This window comes from Sylvia atricapilla, chromosome W (assembly GCF_009819655.1).
Source record: "Sylvia atricapilla isolate bSylAtr1 chromosome W, bSylAtr1.pri, whole genome shotgun sequence".
Classification (NCBI taxonomy): domain Eukaryota; kingdom Metazoa; phylum Chordata; class Aves; order Passeriformes; family Sylviidae; genus Sylvia; species Sylvia atricapilla.
Window position 1 is genome coordinate 8,523,041 of NC_089173.1, and position 22,407 is coordinate 8,545,447.

The following is a 22,407-nucleotide window of genomic DNA, read 5'->3' on the forward strand; positions in this document are numbered from 1 at the left end:
CCCTCGGGGAGCCGCTGCCCTCAGAGGAGGCAGAGCCAGCTGAGCACTTTTCCCCCGGCTGCCGGTGGCAGTGCTGCAGTTCGGCAGTGCTGGCCGCATGCCAGGGGCCGAGATGGAGGTTACCGGGCCGTGGCTGGGCCATGCCCCGGGCGTGGCTGCCACCACTCCTGGCCCGGGGGGAGGATGGGATCCCCCCCTACGCCGGGCCCTAGAGAGCAGCTTCGATCAACTCACGCCATCAGATCGAGCGTGGAAGAGAAGGCATGTCTTTGAAATCTTTGCGGCTGCCGCGGCAGAGATCACTGCAGGCCTGGGAGAGTTTTAACTCTTTCCTGACACAGATGGAAACTTTCTTAAACTTTAACCCTTCTCAGAGATGAGAGAAAAGGCCGAATTAGAGATATGTAAAGGGACAATATGAAGATATCTAAGTCATTAAATGAAGAGTGACTTCTTAAGTGGGAGAGATGACAAGTTGCCTGAGTCCTAGGCTGAAATCTCCTGGGAGTTTTAGTAACAGACTGTAATATGAATATGCCAAAGTATTCCTTTAAATCGTAGACAATACAAATTGGGGAGATGATTTTTGGATTTTAAAGCAAAGGTATCTGAAATTTACTGAGTGAATATTGAATTAGAAGTTGTGATTTGGGTGATCCCATGAGAGGTTTGACCAGAGAGAGATGAGAAGCCCTCTGCTAATGAAAAAAAAAAAAAAAAAAATCTCTGTTCTCTGGGATGAAGAATTCTTTGTCTTCAAAGTTATCTTTAAAAGTGACACCCTAATCTGTGAGTCTAGGACCCATATGTGTAGTCATGGGAAAGGCTATGTGAATATGGGAGGTTCCACAACTGCAGAATTTCCTGGATGGGCTGCTTTTGTGTGTTAGAAGTCACAAGCAGACTGTTTCTCTTATGAAAAGTTACCAAAACAATAAGAAAGACTTCTCTCTCTCAAAGACTGAATGAATAACTATTTTATAAGTAGTACTAACCTGAAGTTCTGAGTTTTGCCTTTTTTCATTGATTGTAGAACATGAACAGTTTGTGGTGGGAGAAAGGGTTGGTTTAGAAATTTCATTTGTGGGTTTTTTTTTTTTTTTTTTTTTGCTTCTGTTAGTGTGTGTTAATAAAATCTATCTGTTTACCTTAAGTTAAGGCCTGTTATGCCTTTTTCTCCAAAATCCTATCTCCCAAAGTTAAAAAGGAGCAGAGACTTGATACAGGTTAGCACGTGGCCAGAGTCTTATAAACTATGTGCTAATGTATCAATCTCTGAGGGTGCAGTCTTTGCAGAGAAGTGGCTGTAATTAATTAGCGAGACCGCTCTTCAGAGGTGTTTTGTAAAACAAAAGGTTTAATAAGGAAAAATAACAAAATAACAAATGATACAGAAAACAAGTGATAAGCCATGCACAGGCTTCTTAGAAACCTCTGACACCTTGCTAAAACACTCCAAAAAGCCGCCTTCTTCCTTTTGTGCTCTTTCCTAAATACTGAATGTTCTAGGAAGGACAGTTTGGCTTGTAGCCAATAGAGAGATAAAGGGTTTGAAGAATGGTTACAAGGTCCAATAGATGCTTCTCTCTTGGCACTGAGCCAATCCCTGTCAGAACAGCAAAGAAGTTTCTGGGTTCTTTTCCTTATAAGAAATGCAAGGGGTGAGTCAAACTTATCTCTGTATGGAAACAGCTGCTGGGGGTGTGGGGGATGCTTTACTACAGACACTAAATTTGGCAAACGTAAAACCACACCACCTTCCTTCATTTGTTGCTTGTTAACAGAGAGGAGCCTGTGAGTGAAGTGGCGATTGGTGGCCATCTTGTCCAAAGCGACCACAAAGAAATCAAGTTTAAAATCTCTGGTGAGAGGAGGAAAAGTGCCAGCAAAACTCCAACCCCGGACACGAAGACAGCAGACTTCAGGCTGCTCAGGGAACTAGCTAGCAAGGTTCCCTGGGAAAACGTTGTTGAAGGTGCTGGGGTCCATCAGGGCTGGTTACTTCTTAAGCACCAACTCATAAGAACACAGAGGCAGGTAATTCCAAAATGTTGGCAGTCAAGCGGGCTGAGCTAAGGCAAAAAAGGAAGGTGTATGCCAAGTAGAAGCAAGGTCAGGTGACATGGGAAGAATACAGAGATGCTACTTGCCACTGTAGGGAGAATTCCTGCAGCCAAAGTTCAGTTGAAGTTTGAGCTGGGCAGAACTGTGGAAGGCAATAAAAAGAACTTTTAAAAATATGTCAGTAGCAAAAGGCAGTGCAGAAATAATATTGGCCCATTACAGATGAGTATGGTCACCTTACAAACAGGGACATGGACAAGCCAGATATGTTCAATGCTTTCTTCACCTTGGTCTTCAACACTGGCGATGGGCTAGGGGGGTCCCAGCTGGAGCACTATGCCTGTGAGAATTATAAACTCCCAGGTGATCCAGAACTTGTGCATGATCTTCTGCTCCAGCTGGCTCCCTATAAGTCTATAGGGCCTGATGGGATTCATCCAAGAGTACTGGAGGAGCTGGCTGATCTCATCACTAGACCTCTCAATAATTTTTGAACAGTCTTGGGAATCTGGATAGGTCTCAGTTGACTGGAAGCTGGCAAACACTGTCCCAATTTTCAAGAAGGGCAAGAAGGGTAACCTTGAAAACTACAGGCCTGCCAGTCTTGTTTCAGTGCATAGTAAAATTATGGAGAGGATTATTCTGGAAAGCATTGAAAAACACCTGAAGGACAATGTCATCATTGGTCACAGCGAGTGTGGTTTCATGAGGGAGAAGTCCTGCTTGACAAACTTAATTTCCTTTTAAAACAAGGTTACCCATTTAGTGATCAAGGGGAGCCAGTTGATGTAGTCTTTTGGGGCTTCAGCAAGGCTTTTGATACTGCATCTCCCAGGATCCTTCTGGACAAAATGTCCAGCACACAGCTGGATAAACACACCATGCAATGAGTGAGCAACTGGCTCATGCGTCAGGAGCAAAGGGTTATAGTGAATGGGGTGACATCAGGCTGGCAACAGATCACTGGTGAGGTTCTGCAGAGATACATCTTAGGGCTAGTGCTCTTCAGCATTGTTTTGCCAATCAACGGGGGCAATAGAATGGACATAGACACCAATAGGAAGAATGATCTTATTTTACTGTTAATATTGAGGCAAAACAGAGGCAGGATACATTTAGTAAAACAATAAGCTTATTACTCACTTAGCTTTAGCAACAAGTAAAAATAAACAAGGTAGTGCATGTAATCTTTACTGTATGAGAGAGAGAATAAGTGATCAAGAAAGATACATTACCAATTGCCTAAATCCTTTACCATCATCCAGAGTCTGCAGTTGCTGGGGAGCCCCATTTTGCAGTGAGGACCTGGAGAACCCTTTTGGGCAATTGGGAAAATCCTACACAGTGCGTCCACCTATAGGTGAGGTCTCCAGTTCACCCAAGAAAGGGGTCCAGCTTTTATAGGCCCAAACTGACAAGTCCAAATGACTTGCTTACCTTTTTGTGCAGAAAACATCTGGTTCTAATGGCCCACTTCCCAATCAGCTGAGACCCGGGCTTGGCCAGAGCCTAAACCTTAAAATATTCTACTAACAAGTCTTTAGGGATATGTGTTGAAAGCATTTCTTGATATATCCTACACAGGGTTATACAAACATCTCTACACCAACTGGTTTGGCATTAAGAACAACTAATATAAATGTTTTAATAATCTATTTTTAACTAAAGAACCTTGATGGTGTTAATAACATCATGCTCAAGATTCATCTTGTAAGTAATTTCAGGCTTAGGCCTGTGTCATGGTTTGACACTGGCCAAATGTCAGACACGCATGAAAGTTGCTCACTCACCCTCCCCTGCCACAGCTGGGCAGAGGAGAGAAAAATTTAATGAAGGGTTCATGAGTTGACATAAGGACTGGGAGAAAACACTCCAAGGGCATAACAGGCTTGGCTTAGAGGTACAAATTGAATTATTACTAACAAAATGAGAGGACGATAATGAGAAGTAAAATAAGCCCTTAAAAACACCTTTTCTTCCCCCAACCCCCTCCCTCCTTCTCACCTACAGTGCATGGAGACAGGGCATGGGTGTTTTGGTCACTTCATCACCCGAGATGTTCTTCCACTGCTCAGGGAGACAAGTCTTTCCCCTGCTATGCCGTGGGGTCCATTTCCACAGGAGACAATTCTCCGTAAACTTCTCCAGTGTGGTTCCAATTTCATAAACACCAGTCCTCCCAAAACTGCTGCAACGTGAGTCCCTCCCACGGGCAAACAATCCTCCCAAAACTGCTGCGGCCTGGGTCACTCTTCCACGGGGCGCAGTCCTCCAAGGACAGGCTGCTCCAGCTTGGAAGCAGGTGTCCCCTCTCTCCGCCAGGTCTCTCACTGGATCACAGCCTCCTCCAGGCATCTATCCTCTCTGGCGTGAGCACCTCCCCCACAGGCTGTGGGTGGACGTCTGCATCATCTGTGCACCTCCATGGGCTGCAGAGGGACAGCCTGCTTCACCATGGTCTGCACCACGGCCTGCAGAGTAATCTCAGCTCTGGCACCTGGAGCACCTCTTCCGTCTCCTTCTTCACTGACCTTGGTGTTTCCACGTTGTTTCTCTCACATGTTCTCACCTCCTCCTCTTCTCTAGCTGGAATTCAAATTGCACCCCCACTTTGTTTTGATTTTCTTCTTAAATATGTTATCACAGAGGCGTTACCATCATCTCTAATTGGCCCAGGCTTTGCCAACAGCATGCCCATCTTCAGAGCCATCGGGGAATGGCTCTTCCAGATGTGGTAGAAGCTTCTAGCAGCTTCTCACAGAAGGCACCTCCGTTTGTTCCCCATACTCCCCTACCTAAAACCAGGCCTTGCAAAACCAACACAGCCTGCTGTTCAGGCCTTAGCATATCAAACATCTTCATAAACTACTTGGAAGCAAGACTCAAAGGAATACTAAGTTTGCTGAGAATACTAAACTGGGAGGAATTGCTGACTCCCTCAGAGGCAGAGAGGCCCTGTAGAGAGACCTGGACAGATTAGAGGGCTGGGCAATCACCAACCATATGAAGTTTAACAAAGACAAGTGCCAGATTCTGCACCTGGGAAGAGGCAACCCTGGATGTGTGTACAGTCTGGGGAACAAGAGGCTGGAAAGCAGAGCTGTGGAAAGGGACACAGTCAGAATCAAAGAACAGTTAAGGTTGGAAGGGACCTTTTGAGATTATCTAGTCCAATTCCCCTACCAAGCAGGGTCACCTAGAACAGATTGCAAAGGAATGTATACAAATGGGTTTGGAATGTCTCCAGAGAAAGAGACTCCACGCCTTCCCTGGGCAGCCCATTCCAATGCTCTGCCACCCTTAATGGAAAGAAGTTCTTCCTCATATTGAGGTGGAACATTTTATGTTTTAGTTTATGTCCACTGCTCCTTAACCTGTCACTGGGCACCAGTGAAACAAGTCTGTCACCATCCACTTGACACCCACCTTTGAGATATTTGTATGTACTGATGACATCCCATCTCAATCTTCTGTAGACCAAACAGGCCCAGTTCTGCAGTGTCTCCTCATAAGAGACCAGGACCTGGGGGTCCTGATCGATGGCAAGTTGAATATGAGTCAGCAGTGTGCCCTGGCAGTCAGGGGGGCCAACCGTGACCTGGTCAGGCACAGCATTGCCAGACAGTCAAGGGAGGCGATTGTCCTGCTCTACTCTGTGCTGATACAGCCTCACATCGAGTCCCATGTGCACTTTTGGGTGCCACAATATAAGAAGGATGTAAAGCTATTAGAGAGAATCCGAAGGAAGACTATGAAAATGGTGAAGTCAAGAGGGGAAGTCATATGAGGAGTGTCTGAGGTTGCTTGGTTTGTTCAGCCTGCAGAAGAGGAGACTGAGAGGAGACCGCATGGCAGTCTACAACTTCCTGTGAGGGGAAGAGGAGGGGCAGACACTGATCTCTGTGGTGACCAGTGACTGGACCTGAGGGAATGACATGAGGCTCTGCCAGGGGAGGGTTAGGTTGGATATTAGTAAAAAGTTCTTCACCCAGAGGGTGGTTGAGCACTGGAACAGGCTCCCCAGGGAAGTGGTCACAGCACCAAGCCTGTCAGAGTTCAAGAAATATTTGGACAACAAAATTGGACAATGCTCTCAGGCACATGATGGCATTCTTGGGGTTGTCCTGTGCAGGGCCAGGAGTGAGACTCAGTGATTCTTGTGGGTCCCTTCCAACTCAGGATATTCTATGATTCTATGTAGGAGCAGTCATTCACAGCTTTTTTTTTTTTTTTTTTTTTTTTAATTATTATTATTATTATTCTTTCCTTCTTCACCAATAGCAAAATTCAGTCCATAACCCTGTGTCATGTGAAAAGGGGAGATTTCCTCGACCCATAGTGTTTGATTTGTCTGTCAGCACCCCTGGAAAGTCAAGACCCTTGTGCTGGACCAGTCTATCAGGGTCCCATTAGGGGAATCCTTCACTGAACAGTCCTGCTGGATTTAATGACTTATTCAGGGACACACACTAACATCATAATGGAGACCCCTCTTCCACTTTATTCAAGTATGTTACCCACTGCTGGTGACTGCTAATGTCTGTGAAGGACTCACACTAACAGTTTATGGAATAGCACTTTATTAATATAAAATTGTGACAGGTTAAGATTTGAGGAGTGTTGGTGATAGTATCTGACTGCAAAAATGTATTCAAAGCAATACAGAGACAAGGTCTAATCCACAATAAAATATTCAGTGCATCTAGCATATGGTTCTTACCCAATAGGTGTCCCTATGGGGGAGAACACAGGTTCAGCCCATCAATTTAATCCAGTAGTTATGATGGAGTCTTCCCTAACTGCTCCCCCATTCTCGACTTACTTTTATACTATTTCGTTATGTTTAGGTAGAGCTTGAGTGACTCTAGTCATGTATACCTTTGTTACTAATTGGTGTAAAATTGTCTCACTTCAGTCTTAAAGATATATAGTTAATAAAATCTAGAGTGCATGCCCAGTGAGGGGTGGTCATACCTTGGAGGGAGATAACTTTAGAGTGGAAGTGTGTGTTAATATCACAATTAGGCTATAAGGAACCAAGTTCATCCAGGAAGAATGATTTCACCACAGTTGTTGGCTCAACAGCAAGACATCTCTCTCCCTTGGGTGACAGGTGCTATGGGCTTTATCAGCTGCAAAGTACAGCTTTGAGTTGCTCTCCCTACAAGGATTTCTACAGAGACTGGCCACAGTATCTCCACTCTGCTCCACCCTCCATTCCATTCCCCTTAGCAGTTGCTATGGCTGCAGACTGTGGCTGTTGGGAATCATCATGGAATAGGTTTCCAGCATGCCAACCACATTCCATCCAGGGAGAAGCAGCTGCATTTTACCTTATAATTTCTGTACCATTATAACTTCTGTTAGGATGTGAATATAATATCTCAGTTTCCTCTAATTTTACCCTCAGCCATCTTTCCACACCCTCTGTTTTCTCTTGAATTCAGTCTACTTGGAGGTGTTATGATGCGTGTTACAACAGACTTCAAAAGGCAAGGATAACCCAGGTTCTTGCTAATAGATCCCTTGGGGTGGATTAGAGTGAAATGACACTGAATGGTTGGTGTTTATAAATATATATATGTAGGGGTTTTTTTAGAACAATTTGAGTGCAATGGAAAGCAGGTTTGTAGTCATTTGGTCATTATCTGACGGAGGACACACAACTAACACCAAAAACGGTGGCAAGCATCAGCACTTTATTATTCCCCAGTACAACTTTTTATACCTTCGTTCTCACATGCTTAACACCTGTGTGCCCTTTTGCTCTTTTGTGATTGGTCAATACACATCAGCATTCTGCACTTCTTTTCCTTCAATGCTGGTCACCTGTCTTACACAGCTGCACCCCATTAGGGATGAGGCTCGACTGAAGCCCCATTCCTAATGTCCCATAATCTATTCTCTCACAATTATCTATTGTAATATAGCAATATAAAAGCATAACATGTAAGGAAATATATTAAGGAAAAGAAAGAGAAAGAAAGGATAAGAGTAGAAAGGTATAAAGTCATGACCCATGAGTCCAGTGATGAGATCTCGTTGTTGCAATTGCAATGTCCGTTGGTTGAAGTGATGGTTGCAGTCTCGATCCATCAGGGATGGGGAAAGCCTAAGAAACACGAAGTTCTATGGGATAATATATGCTCAGGCTCAGCGGGGAGTTTCACACTTAATGTTGTAATGCTGTGGATCACTAGAAACTTTGCGAGTCTTTGATGGTTTATGACACCTTCTAAGACATTACAGCTGCCTCTTAGGTCAGCATAGTTGAGTCAATTATGGGCCATCAGAAGGGATGAATGCCTTCAGGCCTACATGTGAATGTTCTGTGTGAATGTCCCAGTGCTTCTCTGGAAGAGAATTTTCACACCTGAGTCACTTTGTGTAAGGACATTGGCATGATAAAAAGCACTATTCCACCTGGCAGGATTTGCCTCTTATCAGCCCTTATCTTGTTCAACACCCAACTTGTAGCCTGAGGTGGTGGGTGTGCACACCCTCTGCAACTAATTGGTTACTTTGCTCATCAGCTGCAAAACATCCTGCTGATTGTTTAAACCATTAAACATTAACAGTCCACTCTCTCACAGGGGAAAGCTGAAAATTCTTCATGGACATTGGAAGGGTGTTAGCCTTCAATTTGTGCGTACACTGATAAAGGAAGTCCAGTGTATTGGTTTTGTATGGCTTGGTTTTGGTACTGGGAGGCAAGGGGGGCTACAGGGGTGGCTTTTGTGAGAAGCTGCTAGAAGCTTCTTTCATGTCCAGCAGAGCCAATCTCTCTTTGCTCCAAAGATGGATGTGCCACTGGTCAAGGTTAGGCCACTTGGAAATGGTGGTAATGCCTCTGTGATAACAGATTTAAGAAGAAAGAAAAACGAAAAAAAAAATTGTGGTGCAGTTGTAATTTCAGCCAGAGAAGAGGGAGGTGAGAACATGTGAGAAGAAAAACTCTGCTGACACCAAGGTCAGTGAAGAAGGAGGGAGAGGAGGTGCTCCAGGCACCAGAGCTGGGATTCCTCTACAGCCCGTTGTGAAGAACACAGTGAAGCAGGCTGTCCCCTTGCAGCCCATGGAGATCCACGGGGATGCAGAGATCCACCCAGAACTCATGGAGGAGCTCCATGCCAGAGCAGGTAGATGCCTGAGAGGAGGCTGTGACCCCAAGGGAGGCCCATGGAGACAGGGGCCCTGCTCCCATGCTGGAGCAGCCTGTCCTTGAAGGGCTGCACCCCGAGGAAGAATGACCCATGATGCAGCAGTTTGGGGAGGATGGTTGCCTGTGGGATAGACTCAAGTTACAGCAGGTTGCAGAAACTGTTGCTTGTGAGATGGACTCACATCGGAGAAGTTTATGGAGAACTGTCTCCCATGGGAGGGACTCCACAGTGGAGCAGGAGAACAACTCCTCTCCCTGAGCAGTGGGAGAAGCCATGGGTGATGAACTGACCATAACCCGCATTCCCTGTTTCCTTGTGCTGCTGGGGTAGGAGGCAGAGCTGGAAGGAAGGAGGGGTGTAGGGAAGGCGTTTTTAAGGTTTTATTTTACTTCTCATTATCCTGCTCTGATTTTGTTAGTGTAATAAATTCAATGCATATCTCTAAGTTAAGCCTGTTTTGCCTGTGATGGTATTTGATGAGCAATCTCTCCCAGTCCTTATCTCAACCCATGAACCCTTTGTTAAACTTTCTCTCCCCTGTCCAGCTGTGGAGGGGAGTGAGTGAGTGCCTTTGGTGGGTGCCTGGCATCCCACTAGCATTAACCCACGACATCTCAGTTGGACCTCCTGGCTGACAGGACACACTGCTCACTCATTCAACTTGCCATCAACCAGGATCCCGGGTCCCTTTCCACAGTGCTTGTTCCCCAGTCAATCCATATATCCAGGGTTGCCTCATCTCAAGTGCAGAATCTGGCAGTTATCTTTTTAAAATTAATACAGTTGGTGATTGCCCAGGCAATGACTACAAGTGATATAAAATATGGTCATAGCAATAAGAGCTTATAGTCCTTTTTCCATGATTCTGCTGGCTTTATGAGAGAACTTCTTTGCAGGTACTCCTTGTCCAGAGAGATAAATCGTTGGATCCCACCCCTCAGGTGTGTCAACTGCACCATTCAGCTTGGTGTCATCTACAAATTTCTCAGGGTGCATTTGATCCCTTTGTCTATGTCAATATAGAAGATTTTAATTAACACTGGTCCCAGTACAGATCCCTGGAGGGACACAAGTTATCATTGATGTCCATTGGGACTCTGAACCATTGACCACTATGTTCTTGATGTGACTGTACAATCACTTTTTTATCCATCAAACAGTCCACTCATCAAATCCATCTCTCTCCAACTCAGAGAGGAAGATGTTGTGGGGGGCTGTGTCAAAGGCTTTACAGAAGTCCAGATAAATGACATCTGCAGCCCTTCCATTGTCCACTGTGTTAGTTTTGCACAGAAATTATTTTTCTGGGAAGAGCCATAGCAAAACTAATCAGTGACTAGATTTGAATATTGATATTTGGTGAAGCCACTAGAAAGGTGACATGCTTCTCTGAAAACACAGGTTAAAAACTGGGGAAAATCTCGGGAAGCTTTTTGGCTTGGCATGAAGTAACGGGGGCCGGCGGGGCTAGCCCCGTTCTGCCACCTGGCCCCTGGGCATGGCACAGCCTGGTCAGGCCCTGATGCTGTTGCAGCTCCAGCAGGGCTGGGCCCAGTGGCTGCTGGGCAGGGGGAGGGAAGGAGAGAAAGCTCCGTCCCAGCCAGATCGGGCTCAGCGGCTGTTAATATCTTGCCTCTAAATTCACTTATCTATTGCGGCCCTGGGAGGCCTGGCAGGGCCAGGCCGGTTCCCCCTCCCCCCTCTCTCCTCCAGCAGGTGCCAAGTAGAGGAAGGGGGGGAAGCCCCAGCTGCGGGCATGCTGCTATGAGATCTTAGCTGTCTCCCCCTAGCATGCTCCAATCACTGCTACCAAGACCCTTTGCAGAGGGAGGGGCTCAGCTGCATGAGAGATTGTGGCTCAGCTCTGGCATAGCCTGAATTTACTACTTTCAGTCACTGCCCAGAAGAACTATTATACCTTCTGCAGACCTGGGAGAGATTTAACTCTTTTTTTACACAGATGAAACTTGCAAAATATTAAATTTTCTTTGAGGGAGAGAAAAGAGACAGAGCAGAAACATGTAGAGAGATAATATGAATACATCAAAATCAGTGAAGGAAAAGTTGAAGCCTAGATGGCAGAGAATGAAAATATGCCTTAGTTTTAAGCTGAAATTCTTTTGTAAGCCATAGTAATAAACTGTAATATCCCTTTAAATCATGGAAAATATGCATTGGGGAGATGAGAGTATTCAAATTATAAATCTCAGCAAAGGTATTTGTAGTGAACTAAGTAAATATTGAAGTAGCTGTAATCTTATGAGAAGCTTGAACAGAGAGAGATGAGACAAAAATTTGCCCCCAGAAAGAAAAAAGATCTCAGTTCCTAGAGATAAAAAACCCCCTTTGCTTATAGACTGTTCATTTTTAAAATAGCACCCTATGAGTATCATGGCCCATAATGCAACTGTGGGAAGGCTGCGTAATATGGGAAGGATGTCACAACTGCAGATTCCCGGGTGACTGCTTTCGTGAAAATTAAAAGCCACAAGAAGACTGCCTGTCTTGTGGGAAGTTTCCATAGCAGACCAAAAGAGACTTCTCTCTCTAAATGAACTGATGAAAGACTATTTTTTAAGTAGTAAACTGACCAAGGGTTCTAAATTTTGTCTCTATACATTGTCTGTGAGAAGGAAAAATAAAATTGTGGGGGGAGGGGAAGTGTTTTGAAGCTTTCATTCTGATTTTTATTTTTTCTTTCTCTTGTAATTTTGTTAATAAACCTGTGTCAAGGTTTAGATAGACAGGTATCTGCCAGGGAAGATTGGAATTTTTTTGGAATGTAAGCCCCCTTCCTCCTCTTTTCCAAATTATTATAAATTTACAATTAAAAGGCTGTCAGGCAAAGATTTGGAAATAAGTATAGCAGTTCTTTACTAGGGATATTAAAAATACAAATGTTGTAGTACAGAAGAATAAGCAAACAAACAAATAAGCAATCCTAGAAAAACTCTGAAAGAGTCAGAAATACAACCTGAGGCCCTGTTGGTCAGGGTGTTGGAAACAGTCCAAAAAGTAAGCCCTCCTGGAGTGGCAGATGTGGTCTTGTTGGAAGCAGAGATGGTCTTGTGGAGACAAGGGTCTAGAGATGGGTCCAGTCTTCCTTTGGGAGTCTTGTGGGAACACTGGAAGTCTGGTGACACTTTTCACTGGTTTTTATCTAGGTGAAGATGGTTTGACTCCTCCTCCCTGGGTAGAGCATCTTACTATAGTATGATGTAATGTGTCATGCCATTGGTGAGCTTTAATGGTCCATTAACAGAAGATATTCCCATGGGGGTAGTGGAAGAAAGAACCGAGATAAGCAACACTGCCCCATCTGATAAGCAACACTGCTCCACCCGGTTTTTAACAGAGAAGGCAGTTGCCCCTTCCCTAACAGATAAAGAAAAAAGTCTCCCCAACCGGGTTTTGGCCACCTCTTTGTTTAAGTATCCAACACTTGGTCTCCTTGGTAACTTATGGGGAAAAAATTCTTTAAGGGACAAACCTAACCCTCAATAACCTGTCTTTATACCCTTTTATGTTTTGAGCCTGCTTTGCTTCTCTCATAATTCTATCTCACAGCAGAAAAAGAATTAATAATTCTAGGAGACACTCAAACCACTACACTGATTTTGGAAATCCAAAATAGGCGAACTTGAAACCACTACATTCACTGATATAGAGACTCCATCATAGAAAGCCACTGGGTTGGTCAGGCAGGACTTGTCCTTGGTGAAGTTGTGCTGGCTGTCTTGAATCACCTCCCTTGTCCTCCATGTGCCTTAGCACAGCTTCTTGGAGGATCTGTTCCAGGATCTTCCCAGGCAGAGAGGTGAGGCTGACAGAGTGGTAGTTCCCAGGGTCCTCCTTTCTACCCTTTTTAAAGATGGGTGCAATGTTTCCTTTTTTCCAGTCACTTGGGACTTCACCTGACTGTCACAACTTTTCAAATATCATGGAGAGTGGCTTGTCAACTACATCAGCCAATTTTCTCTATACTCTAGGATGCATTTCATCAGGTCCTATGTACTTTTGCACATTCAGGTTCCTCAGGTGGTCACAAACCTGAGCTTTACTTACAGTGGGACTGTGCTCCCCAAGTCGCTTTCCTGCTGTCCATCCACTTGTGAGGTATTAAATACTGAGGCAAAAAAAAAGTTTTTGAGTACCTCAGCCTCCTTCTCATCATCTGTTCTTACCAGTTTTCCAGCACTGTTTATTGAGGGGACTGCACCTCCTTTGACCTTCCTTTTCTGGTTCACAGATCTATAGAAGCCCTTCCTGTTATTCTTTGCATGCCTTGCCAGGTTCAGTTCCAGTTTTACCTTTGTCTTCCTCACCCCATCCCTACACAACTGAACTTCATCCCTATACTCTTCCCAGGATACCTGTCCTAGTTTCCACTGCCTGTGCATTTGCTTCTTTCCCTTTACTTTGACCAGCAGGTCAGATGTACCAGTCTCCTGTCTTCTTTGTCTGATTTCTTGATTCTCTAGATTGTTAGCTCTTGTGCTTTATGGAAGACTTCCTTAAAGATCTGCCAGTTCTGTTCCATTCCCTTGTCTCTGAGGGTAGTCTTCCAGGGGATCCCACTGACTATCTCCCTTAAGAGCTGGAAGTTTGCTTTCCTAATGTTCAGGGGCCTAACTTTACTCCTTACCTGACCCATATCCCTCAGGACTGCAAACTCCACCAATGTGTGATCACTGCAGCCCAGGCTGCCTCCAGTCCTGACGTCCCTGATTAACTCACTTGTGTTGGTGACCAACAGATCCAGTAACACATCCCCTCTGGTAGGGCTGTCTATTACCTGGCTCAAGAAGTTGTTGTCCATGCATTCCAAGAGTGTCCTAGATTGCCTACAGGTTGCCGTGCTACTTTCCCAGCAGATGTTGGGATGGTTTGAAATCCCCCAGCAGGATGAGAGCTTGCAAGTGCAATGTCTCCTGTAGCTGGAGCAAGAAGGCTTTGTCAATAGGCTCCCCTTGATCAGGTCGCTTGTAGTAGACACCAACCACAAGGTTCCCTTTGTTGCCTTGATCTCTGGTCCTTATCCACAGGCTTTTGACCTGCTCATGGCGGTTTTTCAGAGACAACTCTGCACTGTTGGTGATGACATCAAATGCAAAGAAAAATCTAAATGTAAGAAATAATCTGAATATAAAAAATCAAAATGTCAATATCAATATGGCAGCTAGGAGAAAACACACTGATGCAGTGTTATAGCTTTGACCTCTGCTCTAGGTGTTGCTTTTCTCTTCTTCTTGTCTGTCTCTTTCCCATGCAAACTCCCTTTTAGTTTAATTTTGTTACAGATAAGTAACTGCCTTCTGATTGGTCCTCAGGGCCTCTGCTAATTTTGTAACACACAAAACATGTCTCAAGCATTCTGTTCATGTGATTGTTTTCAATCACAGTATGTTACACACTCATATGGTGGTCTTCCACTGAGGTAATTTTTTTCACAGCATGCTCAGCAAACACACAAATTAGCAGAGCCTTTAGGGTTAATATTCTCTTGTTCTAATCCTGGTTAGGATGCTGAGTGTCTAGCAATGTTCCCACTCTTCACAATACACCTCTTGATGCAGAGAGAAACTCCTCTGCCTCTCCTTCCTCCCCGTCTCTTCTGAACAGCCTGTAGCCATTGATAGTCACACTCCAGTCATAGGATTCATCTCACCAAATTTCAGTAATGGCAACAAGGTCATAACTTTCTAGCAGCATGGTGGCTTCCAACTCCTGTTTGTTGCCCATGCTGCATGCATTGGTGTAAAGGCACCTCAGCTGGGCATTCAGCCATGTATCCTTCCTAGAACATCCCTTAATTCTTTTGAGATATTTCCATGGTGTTTCCCTGTTGACTTCTGTTACTTCACGAGTCCCTGGCTCATTTCCATGACTGCAAGTGTGCTCCATTGTGGCTGGCACATTTCAGGGTCATCACCAGAGGACTCTCACTTGCACTCCATCCCTCTAACCTTGACCTTTCATCCCACAGCTTTGCAGGTATAAGCCTGATGTAGTCCCCCTTCTCCCTCACATCTAGTTTAAAGCCCTGCCAATGAACCCCACTAGTTCCTGAGCAAGAACTCTCCTTTGCTGAGAAATGAGAGTTCTGTCTGATTCCAGCATGCCCAGTGCTGCGTAGGCCATTCCATTGTCAAAACCCTCCAAATTATGGTGGTGACAACAGCTGCACAGCCACATAATAATAGACTGGACCTGTCTGTTTCTTCCAGTGTTGCTACCTTCAACTGGAAGTTTAGAGGAGAATATAACTTGTGCCCCATAATACTGGGATATATCTGGAAGTGTGTATATATGTATCTTTGCAGCATAAGCAGCCAGTCAAATCACAGTGCACAGACTCCTATCTGTATTGTTGAAGTCAATGACCAAAAAATGCAGATGAGGGAAAAATCTGATTGGTTAGATTGCCCAACAGGAGTTGACATGTTTCCACTTAAAAGATTTATATACATAGAGGGAGGAGACACAGGATAATTTAATTTGAATAATTGAATAATTGGGCTTTGTTGTGGGTTGGGGGCAAGAAGGCTTTTTTATGGGGTGGTGGGGTTTTTGTTTGGTTTTTTCTTCTCCCCAAATAAAATAGAGTTTCTCCTCTAGCCTAGAAAGACCTGCAGTTGGAATTACTTTGTATGCTCTTCTAAGATAGCTGAGTAGTATTTATCAAGTCTTTTGACATATCAGCTAAAAAGAGGTAACAGAGCAGAGAAGGCACGAGGCTGCCATTTTGAAGCTCATTATATTTGAGTAACTTAAATCCCTGATTGTTGGTTTATTGTCTTGGTTTTACAATAGGATGAATTTGTACTTTGTGTTGCTTTAATAGGTGATGCGGATGACACTGACAACATTGAATTGGCGAAGACGGGAAATGGTGAGGTGGTTGGTAACATGTGCAACAGAAATAGGTATGTTCTGAGATGCTTCTCAAGGGCTCCTGCCTTTTTGACAAAAAGGCAAAAAGCTAACCTTAGAGGGCTTTATCTTGTTTGTCAACACTCAGGCTCTGCAAATATCTCCCACCTTCTGTTCCTCTTTAAAATCCCCTTTTTAGAAGACCATAATGATGTCAGTGATGAGTGGGTTTTTTGAGCATGTAATAGAATAGGCAAAGGCCAAGTGAGACAACACTTGATTAATGAAGTATAACTTTTTCCCCTTCAAGGTAGGGGCATCCATAACCCAGATTTCCCTTTCTTCCCTTCATGTTTGGTTTGGGTTTGAGGCTGCAGCAGAGAAAAGGGTAGTGGTTATGGGATGTTACACTATGCTACAACTTTGCTTGCTCTGAAGGATGAGGCTCCAAAAGACTGGTGAGAGCACCATCTTGTTAGCTGTGGGGAAGATGAACCAGAAAACAGGTGAATGAAATGCTGAGGTTGCATCCCACTGTGTGGCAGACAAGATGTCATGAAGGGGTTCTCATTGTTTGTTTTCTTGGTTTCATTTTTTTAAGCCCCTTTGTAAATCCAAGCTAAGCTTAGAGTGTAATGCTTATTTATTACGTGGCTATGGCATTGTGCATGCCTCTTTTCCGCACTGGAAAGCAAACCAAACACTAATGTAACCCAAGACTTTCTACGATATTGCTCAGAGTATTTCCCTAACAAAAATCTTTACGTTCAAGAACATATCAATTCGATACAAGATGTATCTGAAAAGCCTGTTGGGAGAGGGTAGAGGCTAGGATTTTTTATTTTACTTCTTTTAAAGTTGTGCTTAGTATTAAATGTCATGATGTTTTATTGAATGAGACATTTGGCATACTTTCATATTCTTTTGTGCATGTGCTGTACCGTGAGATGCACATTAAGAAAAGAAGTTAAAATTGCCTTTTAAGTGTTTGGTGTGAGGGCTGATTTTGAGTGATATGATAAAAACAAATGAGCCAGAACTTGTTATCCAAATTGTCTTAGATAATAAGAAAAACAGCTCAGTTTTCTCACTGGGATATAAAAGCTTATCTTGCAGAATTTTTTGTTACCTACATTTCAGTTATTGCTACAGAGTGTACACAGTTAGCCTTTGTTTTATTGTCCTTTTGCAGACATTTTATCTGGTTTAGCTTTTCTTGCTGAAGCTGGTCTCCTTCAGTGTACTGGCAACCTCTTAGAACTTTGAATATAATCTTTTTCTGAACATCTATATCTGCTAGGTTTTGTCAGTTGTGCTTAATGTTTTCTTTCTCTCCCCAGGTGTTTATGCATTGGATAGTATAATGCAAAACTGGTTTACACTTTTCACTCCAACAGAAGCCACTAGTATTGTTGCTACAACAGTGATGTCCAACAGCACCATTGTCCGTCTGCATCTGGACTGTCATCAGCAGGAGAAGCTGGCCAGCAGTGCTAGAACACTTGCTCTACAGTGTGCCATGAAGGATCCTCAAAACTGTGCTCTCTCTGCACTGACTCTGTGTGAAAAGGATCACATAGCTTTTGAGACCGCTTACCAAATTGTTCTAGATGCTGCTACAACCAGCATGAGCTACTCACAGCTTTTTACTATAGCACGATACATGGAACACCGTGGTTACCCTATGCGGGCCTATAAGCTGGCCACTTTGGCCATAACGCATCTCAACCTGAGTTACAATCAGGACACACACCCTGCCATTAACGATGTTCTCTGGGCATGTGCGCTCAGCCACTCTCTTGGGAAAAATGAGCTAGCAGCTGTAATACCTCTGGTGGTCAAAAGTGTCAAGTGTGCAACAGTACTGTCAGATATTTTGCGCAGGTGTACTTTGGCAACTCCTGGCATGGTGGGACTCCATGGAAGGAGGAATTCTGGTAAGCTCATGTCACTGGACAAAGCCCCTTTAAGACAACTCTTGGATGCCACGATCGGAGCTTACATTAACACAACTCATTCACGTCTCACTCACATCAGCCCACGACACTATAGTGAGTTTATAGAGTTCCTCAGCAAGGCCCGAGAGACCTTCTTAATGGCTCATGATGGACACATACAGTTTACACAGTTTATTGATAACCTAAAACAAATCTACAAAGGCAAAAAGAAACTGATGATGTTGGTTCGTGAGCGGTTTGGTTGATGAAAATGAGTGAAAGGAGGAGGTGGTTTGTTTTTACTTGAGCCTGTCTTTGTATCCTTTTGAACTTAAAGAAACAAAGCCAAAACCACATCGGTATTATATGTGTATAGATATACTGAGTTTGAAAACTAAACTGTCATGTTGTGAAAGTTTGTGTGTTTAATTTTTTTTCCTTTTTTCTGTTTTGTGTGAGGGAGATTTAAAAAAGGTTTGGTTTACACTGAGTATATGTTGTCAAGTGGTAAAAGCCCACATCACTCTCCTGTTCTTTCTTTATATGTTCACAGCCTCAAAAACAAAACATATATTGTAATGGCTTAAAAAAGCAAACAAAACACCTCCATCTTGTGATAAGTACCTCAAATGGATTCAGCTTTACTCCTTTGTAACTCATTGTTATATTTCAACATATTTAAACAAATCAACAAATGAAATACTAGTAGTTAAAAGGCTGACCATGTGGCTTTGCAGTGCTGTTCATCCAGAAGCATGGCACACAATGCTTGTGCATGTGGAAACTTAGCCACTGTCAACATACATTCTCAGGGATTTATTAAAATAAATTTTTTAAAGTATGAGAGCATTTATTGTACTGTATATATATTATAGCATATGTCTGAATATTGAAGAAATCTAACGCTAATTTATAAAGAAAATCAACTCTATGTAATACAAAATACTTGAAGCTGCAGTAGCTTGGTTTTAAAGAAAAACTATCTGAAGGACTAAAGTGCGCCTTGCTTCAGGCTTGGCTCAGGTGGTGAACTATATGCTGGGCATCTATTCAGAACCATCTTTTGGATTGCATGGTTAGAATGATACCTACTGGGGAAGTTTTATATATATATATGTATGTATGTATATATATATGTATGTATGCATGTATATATATATGTATACACACATAAACACATGCTTGTAAGAGGCACTATAGTAAAGAGGGACAACAAAAAAATACACAGCCAGAGCAGTAAGCCTTAGCATTAAGAATACAGCATGCCGGAATTGGGGTTTGTGCCTCCTAATCTAGGAAACATTAAGAAATATAATTTTTGACACAAAATGCAAAAAGATTGACGTGATACATTACGTCTTTGCAGTGTGCTAATAATAAGCTAACCTTTGTGCACAAATATATATATATTATATATATTCTGCATAGGTATTTTGACTTTGTGCAGGACAGAAAGTTGTGTAGGTATGACTGTTCTACTTTTCTGTTAATTTTTCTAATATATTTTGCTTTATCTAGAATTACTCAAACAAAAGCAGCCTTTTATCTTGCCTTGTCTTAATGCTTTAAATTAACCAAACTGGAGATCTAACTACCAAACTATTCATTGTATTATTAAATACCAACTTTGATTGCAGTATCGTGTCTCTGCTTTAGCTGATGGTTCTGTATCCTTGTGCTTTTTAAAACAGTTTTCGTTTTGGTGCAAAAGTTGTCCAGTGTCTCTTTTTCCCTTCATTAGAGAACATGCTAGAGGTATGTTTGTAGGTATTTTTTTTTAGAAAAACTATTTCATGCTCTCCATTTTATTTATTATAATAGGTAAAAAGGTTGTATTTCATTACCCATGTAAACATGCTCATGAAGTTGAAATTAAGATTTGATACAATGATATCAATTTATTTATGTAACTAAATCACTGTTTTATAAACTTGTTACTGATAACAATTTTTTTTTGTTTGTTTTGATTAAAATTAGTTTTTTGAAAGTTGATTCTGCCTCCTTTATGGTGTCTGTTGGAGTTAGATTATGTATGGATAGTTCATAGATCTTAAAAGCCCAGCTTGCAACTTTGGTGCATTATGGTGATAAGCAATATGACCAAGAAAGAAATGTTTTGTTCCTCAAAAATCTGCTGAGGAAAAGTAGTGTTCACAATTACAACAGCTCCTTTGCTCATGGAGGAAGACTTGGTGTGTCAGAGGGACCAAATGCTGCCTGCAGTTGAAGATGTGTGGTCCATACAATGAACCATAAGCCTTGACATATTGCCCTGGTAGAATGGAAGTGTGTGGGTGCATGTTTCCACTCAGTGGATTATATGGGTGACCATGAGAGTTGAGATGTGCTGCAGATATATACAAGGACAGTTCATTCTATTCTTTGGATTTTATAAAGCATTTTGTGTATTCTGAACTGTGCAACTCACTCCACTCAGAATGGAGTTCTTGCTCACCAACTAACAGAACATTTCTGCATCTTTGGAGTCTTTGCTCTGTAAGATGTGTGTAAGTTTTCCAGCCCTCAGTGAATCATGTGATACAGAATGGTTGAAAATTCAAGAGGAGTGTTCTGCTTTACCAAGATCTTTATCATCTTAGGTATGTTATATGATGTCATATTTGACTACATGATCTGAACACCTTCACTTTGTTTTTTTTAGTATCTTCAGCTGAAAACAGAATTAGCATGCAGCAAGCAACTATCAGAGATGCCAATGTACCCATGAATTCTGACAGTGAGACTTGTGTCCCTGGAAGATTAATGAGTAAAAGACCTCAACTTGTCATGTAAATATATGAGCCTTTACCAAGCCTTGCTAACAGCTGAGTTGTCCTGATCTGCTAGTACTAACATTCTGTAGCTTCTGTAACTTCTATGCCTTCCAAGTATTGAATTTGCATGACGTTTCCTTCATTACTTTGTCTTAGAATAATTTTCTGCTACAGACAATAAGGAATGAGAAGGATGCTCCATTCTGTAAAAGGATTTGTATGGGTGTTGGGGTTTTTTGCCTCTTACGAATAATGCAGCATTATGGATATTGTGGATTGCAAAACTGAAGCCTATTTGAAGACAAGGGCTTTACAATGAAACAAGATCTTGATGATTGCCACCTGCTTTTGACAAGCACAACGGCTTATTCTTCTTTCAGAAGTGATCAAAATTTATTTGTCTTGTTTTCATGACTGATTGAAATGTCTGTATCCCCAGTGGTGCTGCACAGTGCAGTTCACATCATGTTAAAATCTTCATTCTTTTGGTGAGCTGAGTGAAATCCTGAAAGATATTATATTACCTCTGTATTATGAGATTGCCCAAGATACTGACTTGTACTCATAGGTTCATTTTCAGATTCCTTTATATTCTATTGATTCTGCCTGAACAGAAGCCAGCAAAGATTTTTCTTACCCAAATTAATTTTATTACCCAATAAACCTTTGTTTAGCTTTTTGGTGTTTCAACGCTTACTTAATTTCCACATCAGTTTCTCCCATTAGAGAAAACTGTAAAATTTTTCAACGTTGTCCTGGTTTAGGGCAAATCTGGGAGTAAACCTCCGAACAGGGTCCCTGCAGAATAGCAAACTCAAGCAGCCCCTCCCCAAACCAGTTTGGGAAAAGATTTCCTTGGAAAAAAGTGAAAAAAACCCCTATTTATTTAACAATCAAAGTATCCACAAGCACAAAAAATTAATAATATGAAACAATAAAGCCTCTCGCTGTCCAAAGAGATGGCAAACCCAGAAAGTCCCTGTCGTAAAGTGTAGCTTGGCTAGCTCAGTCTCTTATCAGTCCCTCTGGCACTGGAAAATGCTGTCCTGGGCCCCAGTGAGCCACAGGTTTGAGCTCCGGGTGTTTTCTGGGTTTTTCAGTGCAGAGCAGGTTTAGTCCCAAGAAAAAGAAAAAAAAAAAAACAGTCCAGGGAACTCCTCTGCCTCAGCTAGCTAAAAACCAACTAAAAGCAAAGGAGATCTCTGTCCCACTGTCCATCCATGCTGCAGACAACACAGTCCAGGAGCAGAATGTGGAGGAGTGAGTGCAGTTTCTGAAAACAAACTCGGTGCTGCTTCTTTCTCCCCACTTTGCTCTTGGAACCAGTCTTAAAGGTACAGAACACAATAGCCAACATAAGCAGAACAGACGATTGGGGATACAAGCATCATAAAGTCACTCCAGGACAAACATGACAAAGAGAAAGGCATACATGGGACACTCAGATTTTAGATACTAAGGTGCAACTCAAATCCAAGACAGCTTCTTTCAGAGTACCTAATGTCTTAATCTCAAATTTTTTTGGTTTTAATGCTGTAGCAGTAAGGTTAAACCTGGATTGCATGTACATTGATGCCTTTTTCGCTGGTCATAAAA

The 22,407-nt window shown here is 42.7% G+C and overlaps 1 protein-coding gene across 1 annotated transcript in view; it reads left to right on the top strand.

Annotated features, from left to right (window-relative positions):
* Positions 1 to 19,948, top strand: part of LOC136373304 (zinc finger SWIM domain-containing protein 6) — a 99,863-nt gene extending 79,915 nt beyond the window's left edge. Inside the window, exons 12-13 of the mRNA XM_066338199.1 lie at positions 16,072 to 16,153; positions 17,441 to 19,948. Coding sequence (XP_066194296.1) covers positions 16,072 to 16,153; positions 17,441 to 18,303 — 945 coding nt within the window. The 3' untranslated portion in view covers positions 18,304 to 19,948. The remainder of the gene's footprint in view (positions 1 to 16,071; positions 16,154 to 17,440) is intronic.
* The last annotated feature ends 2,459 nt before the right edge of the window (positions 19,949 to 22,407 follow it).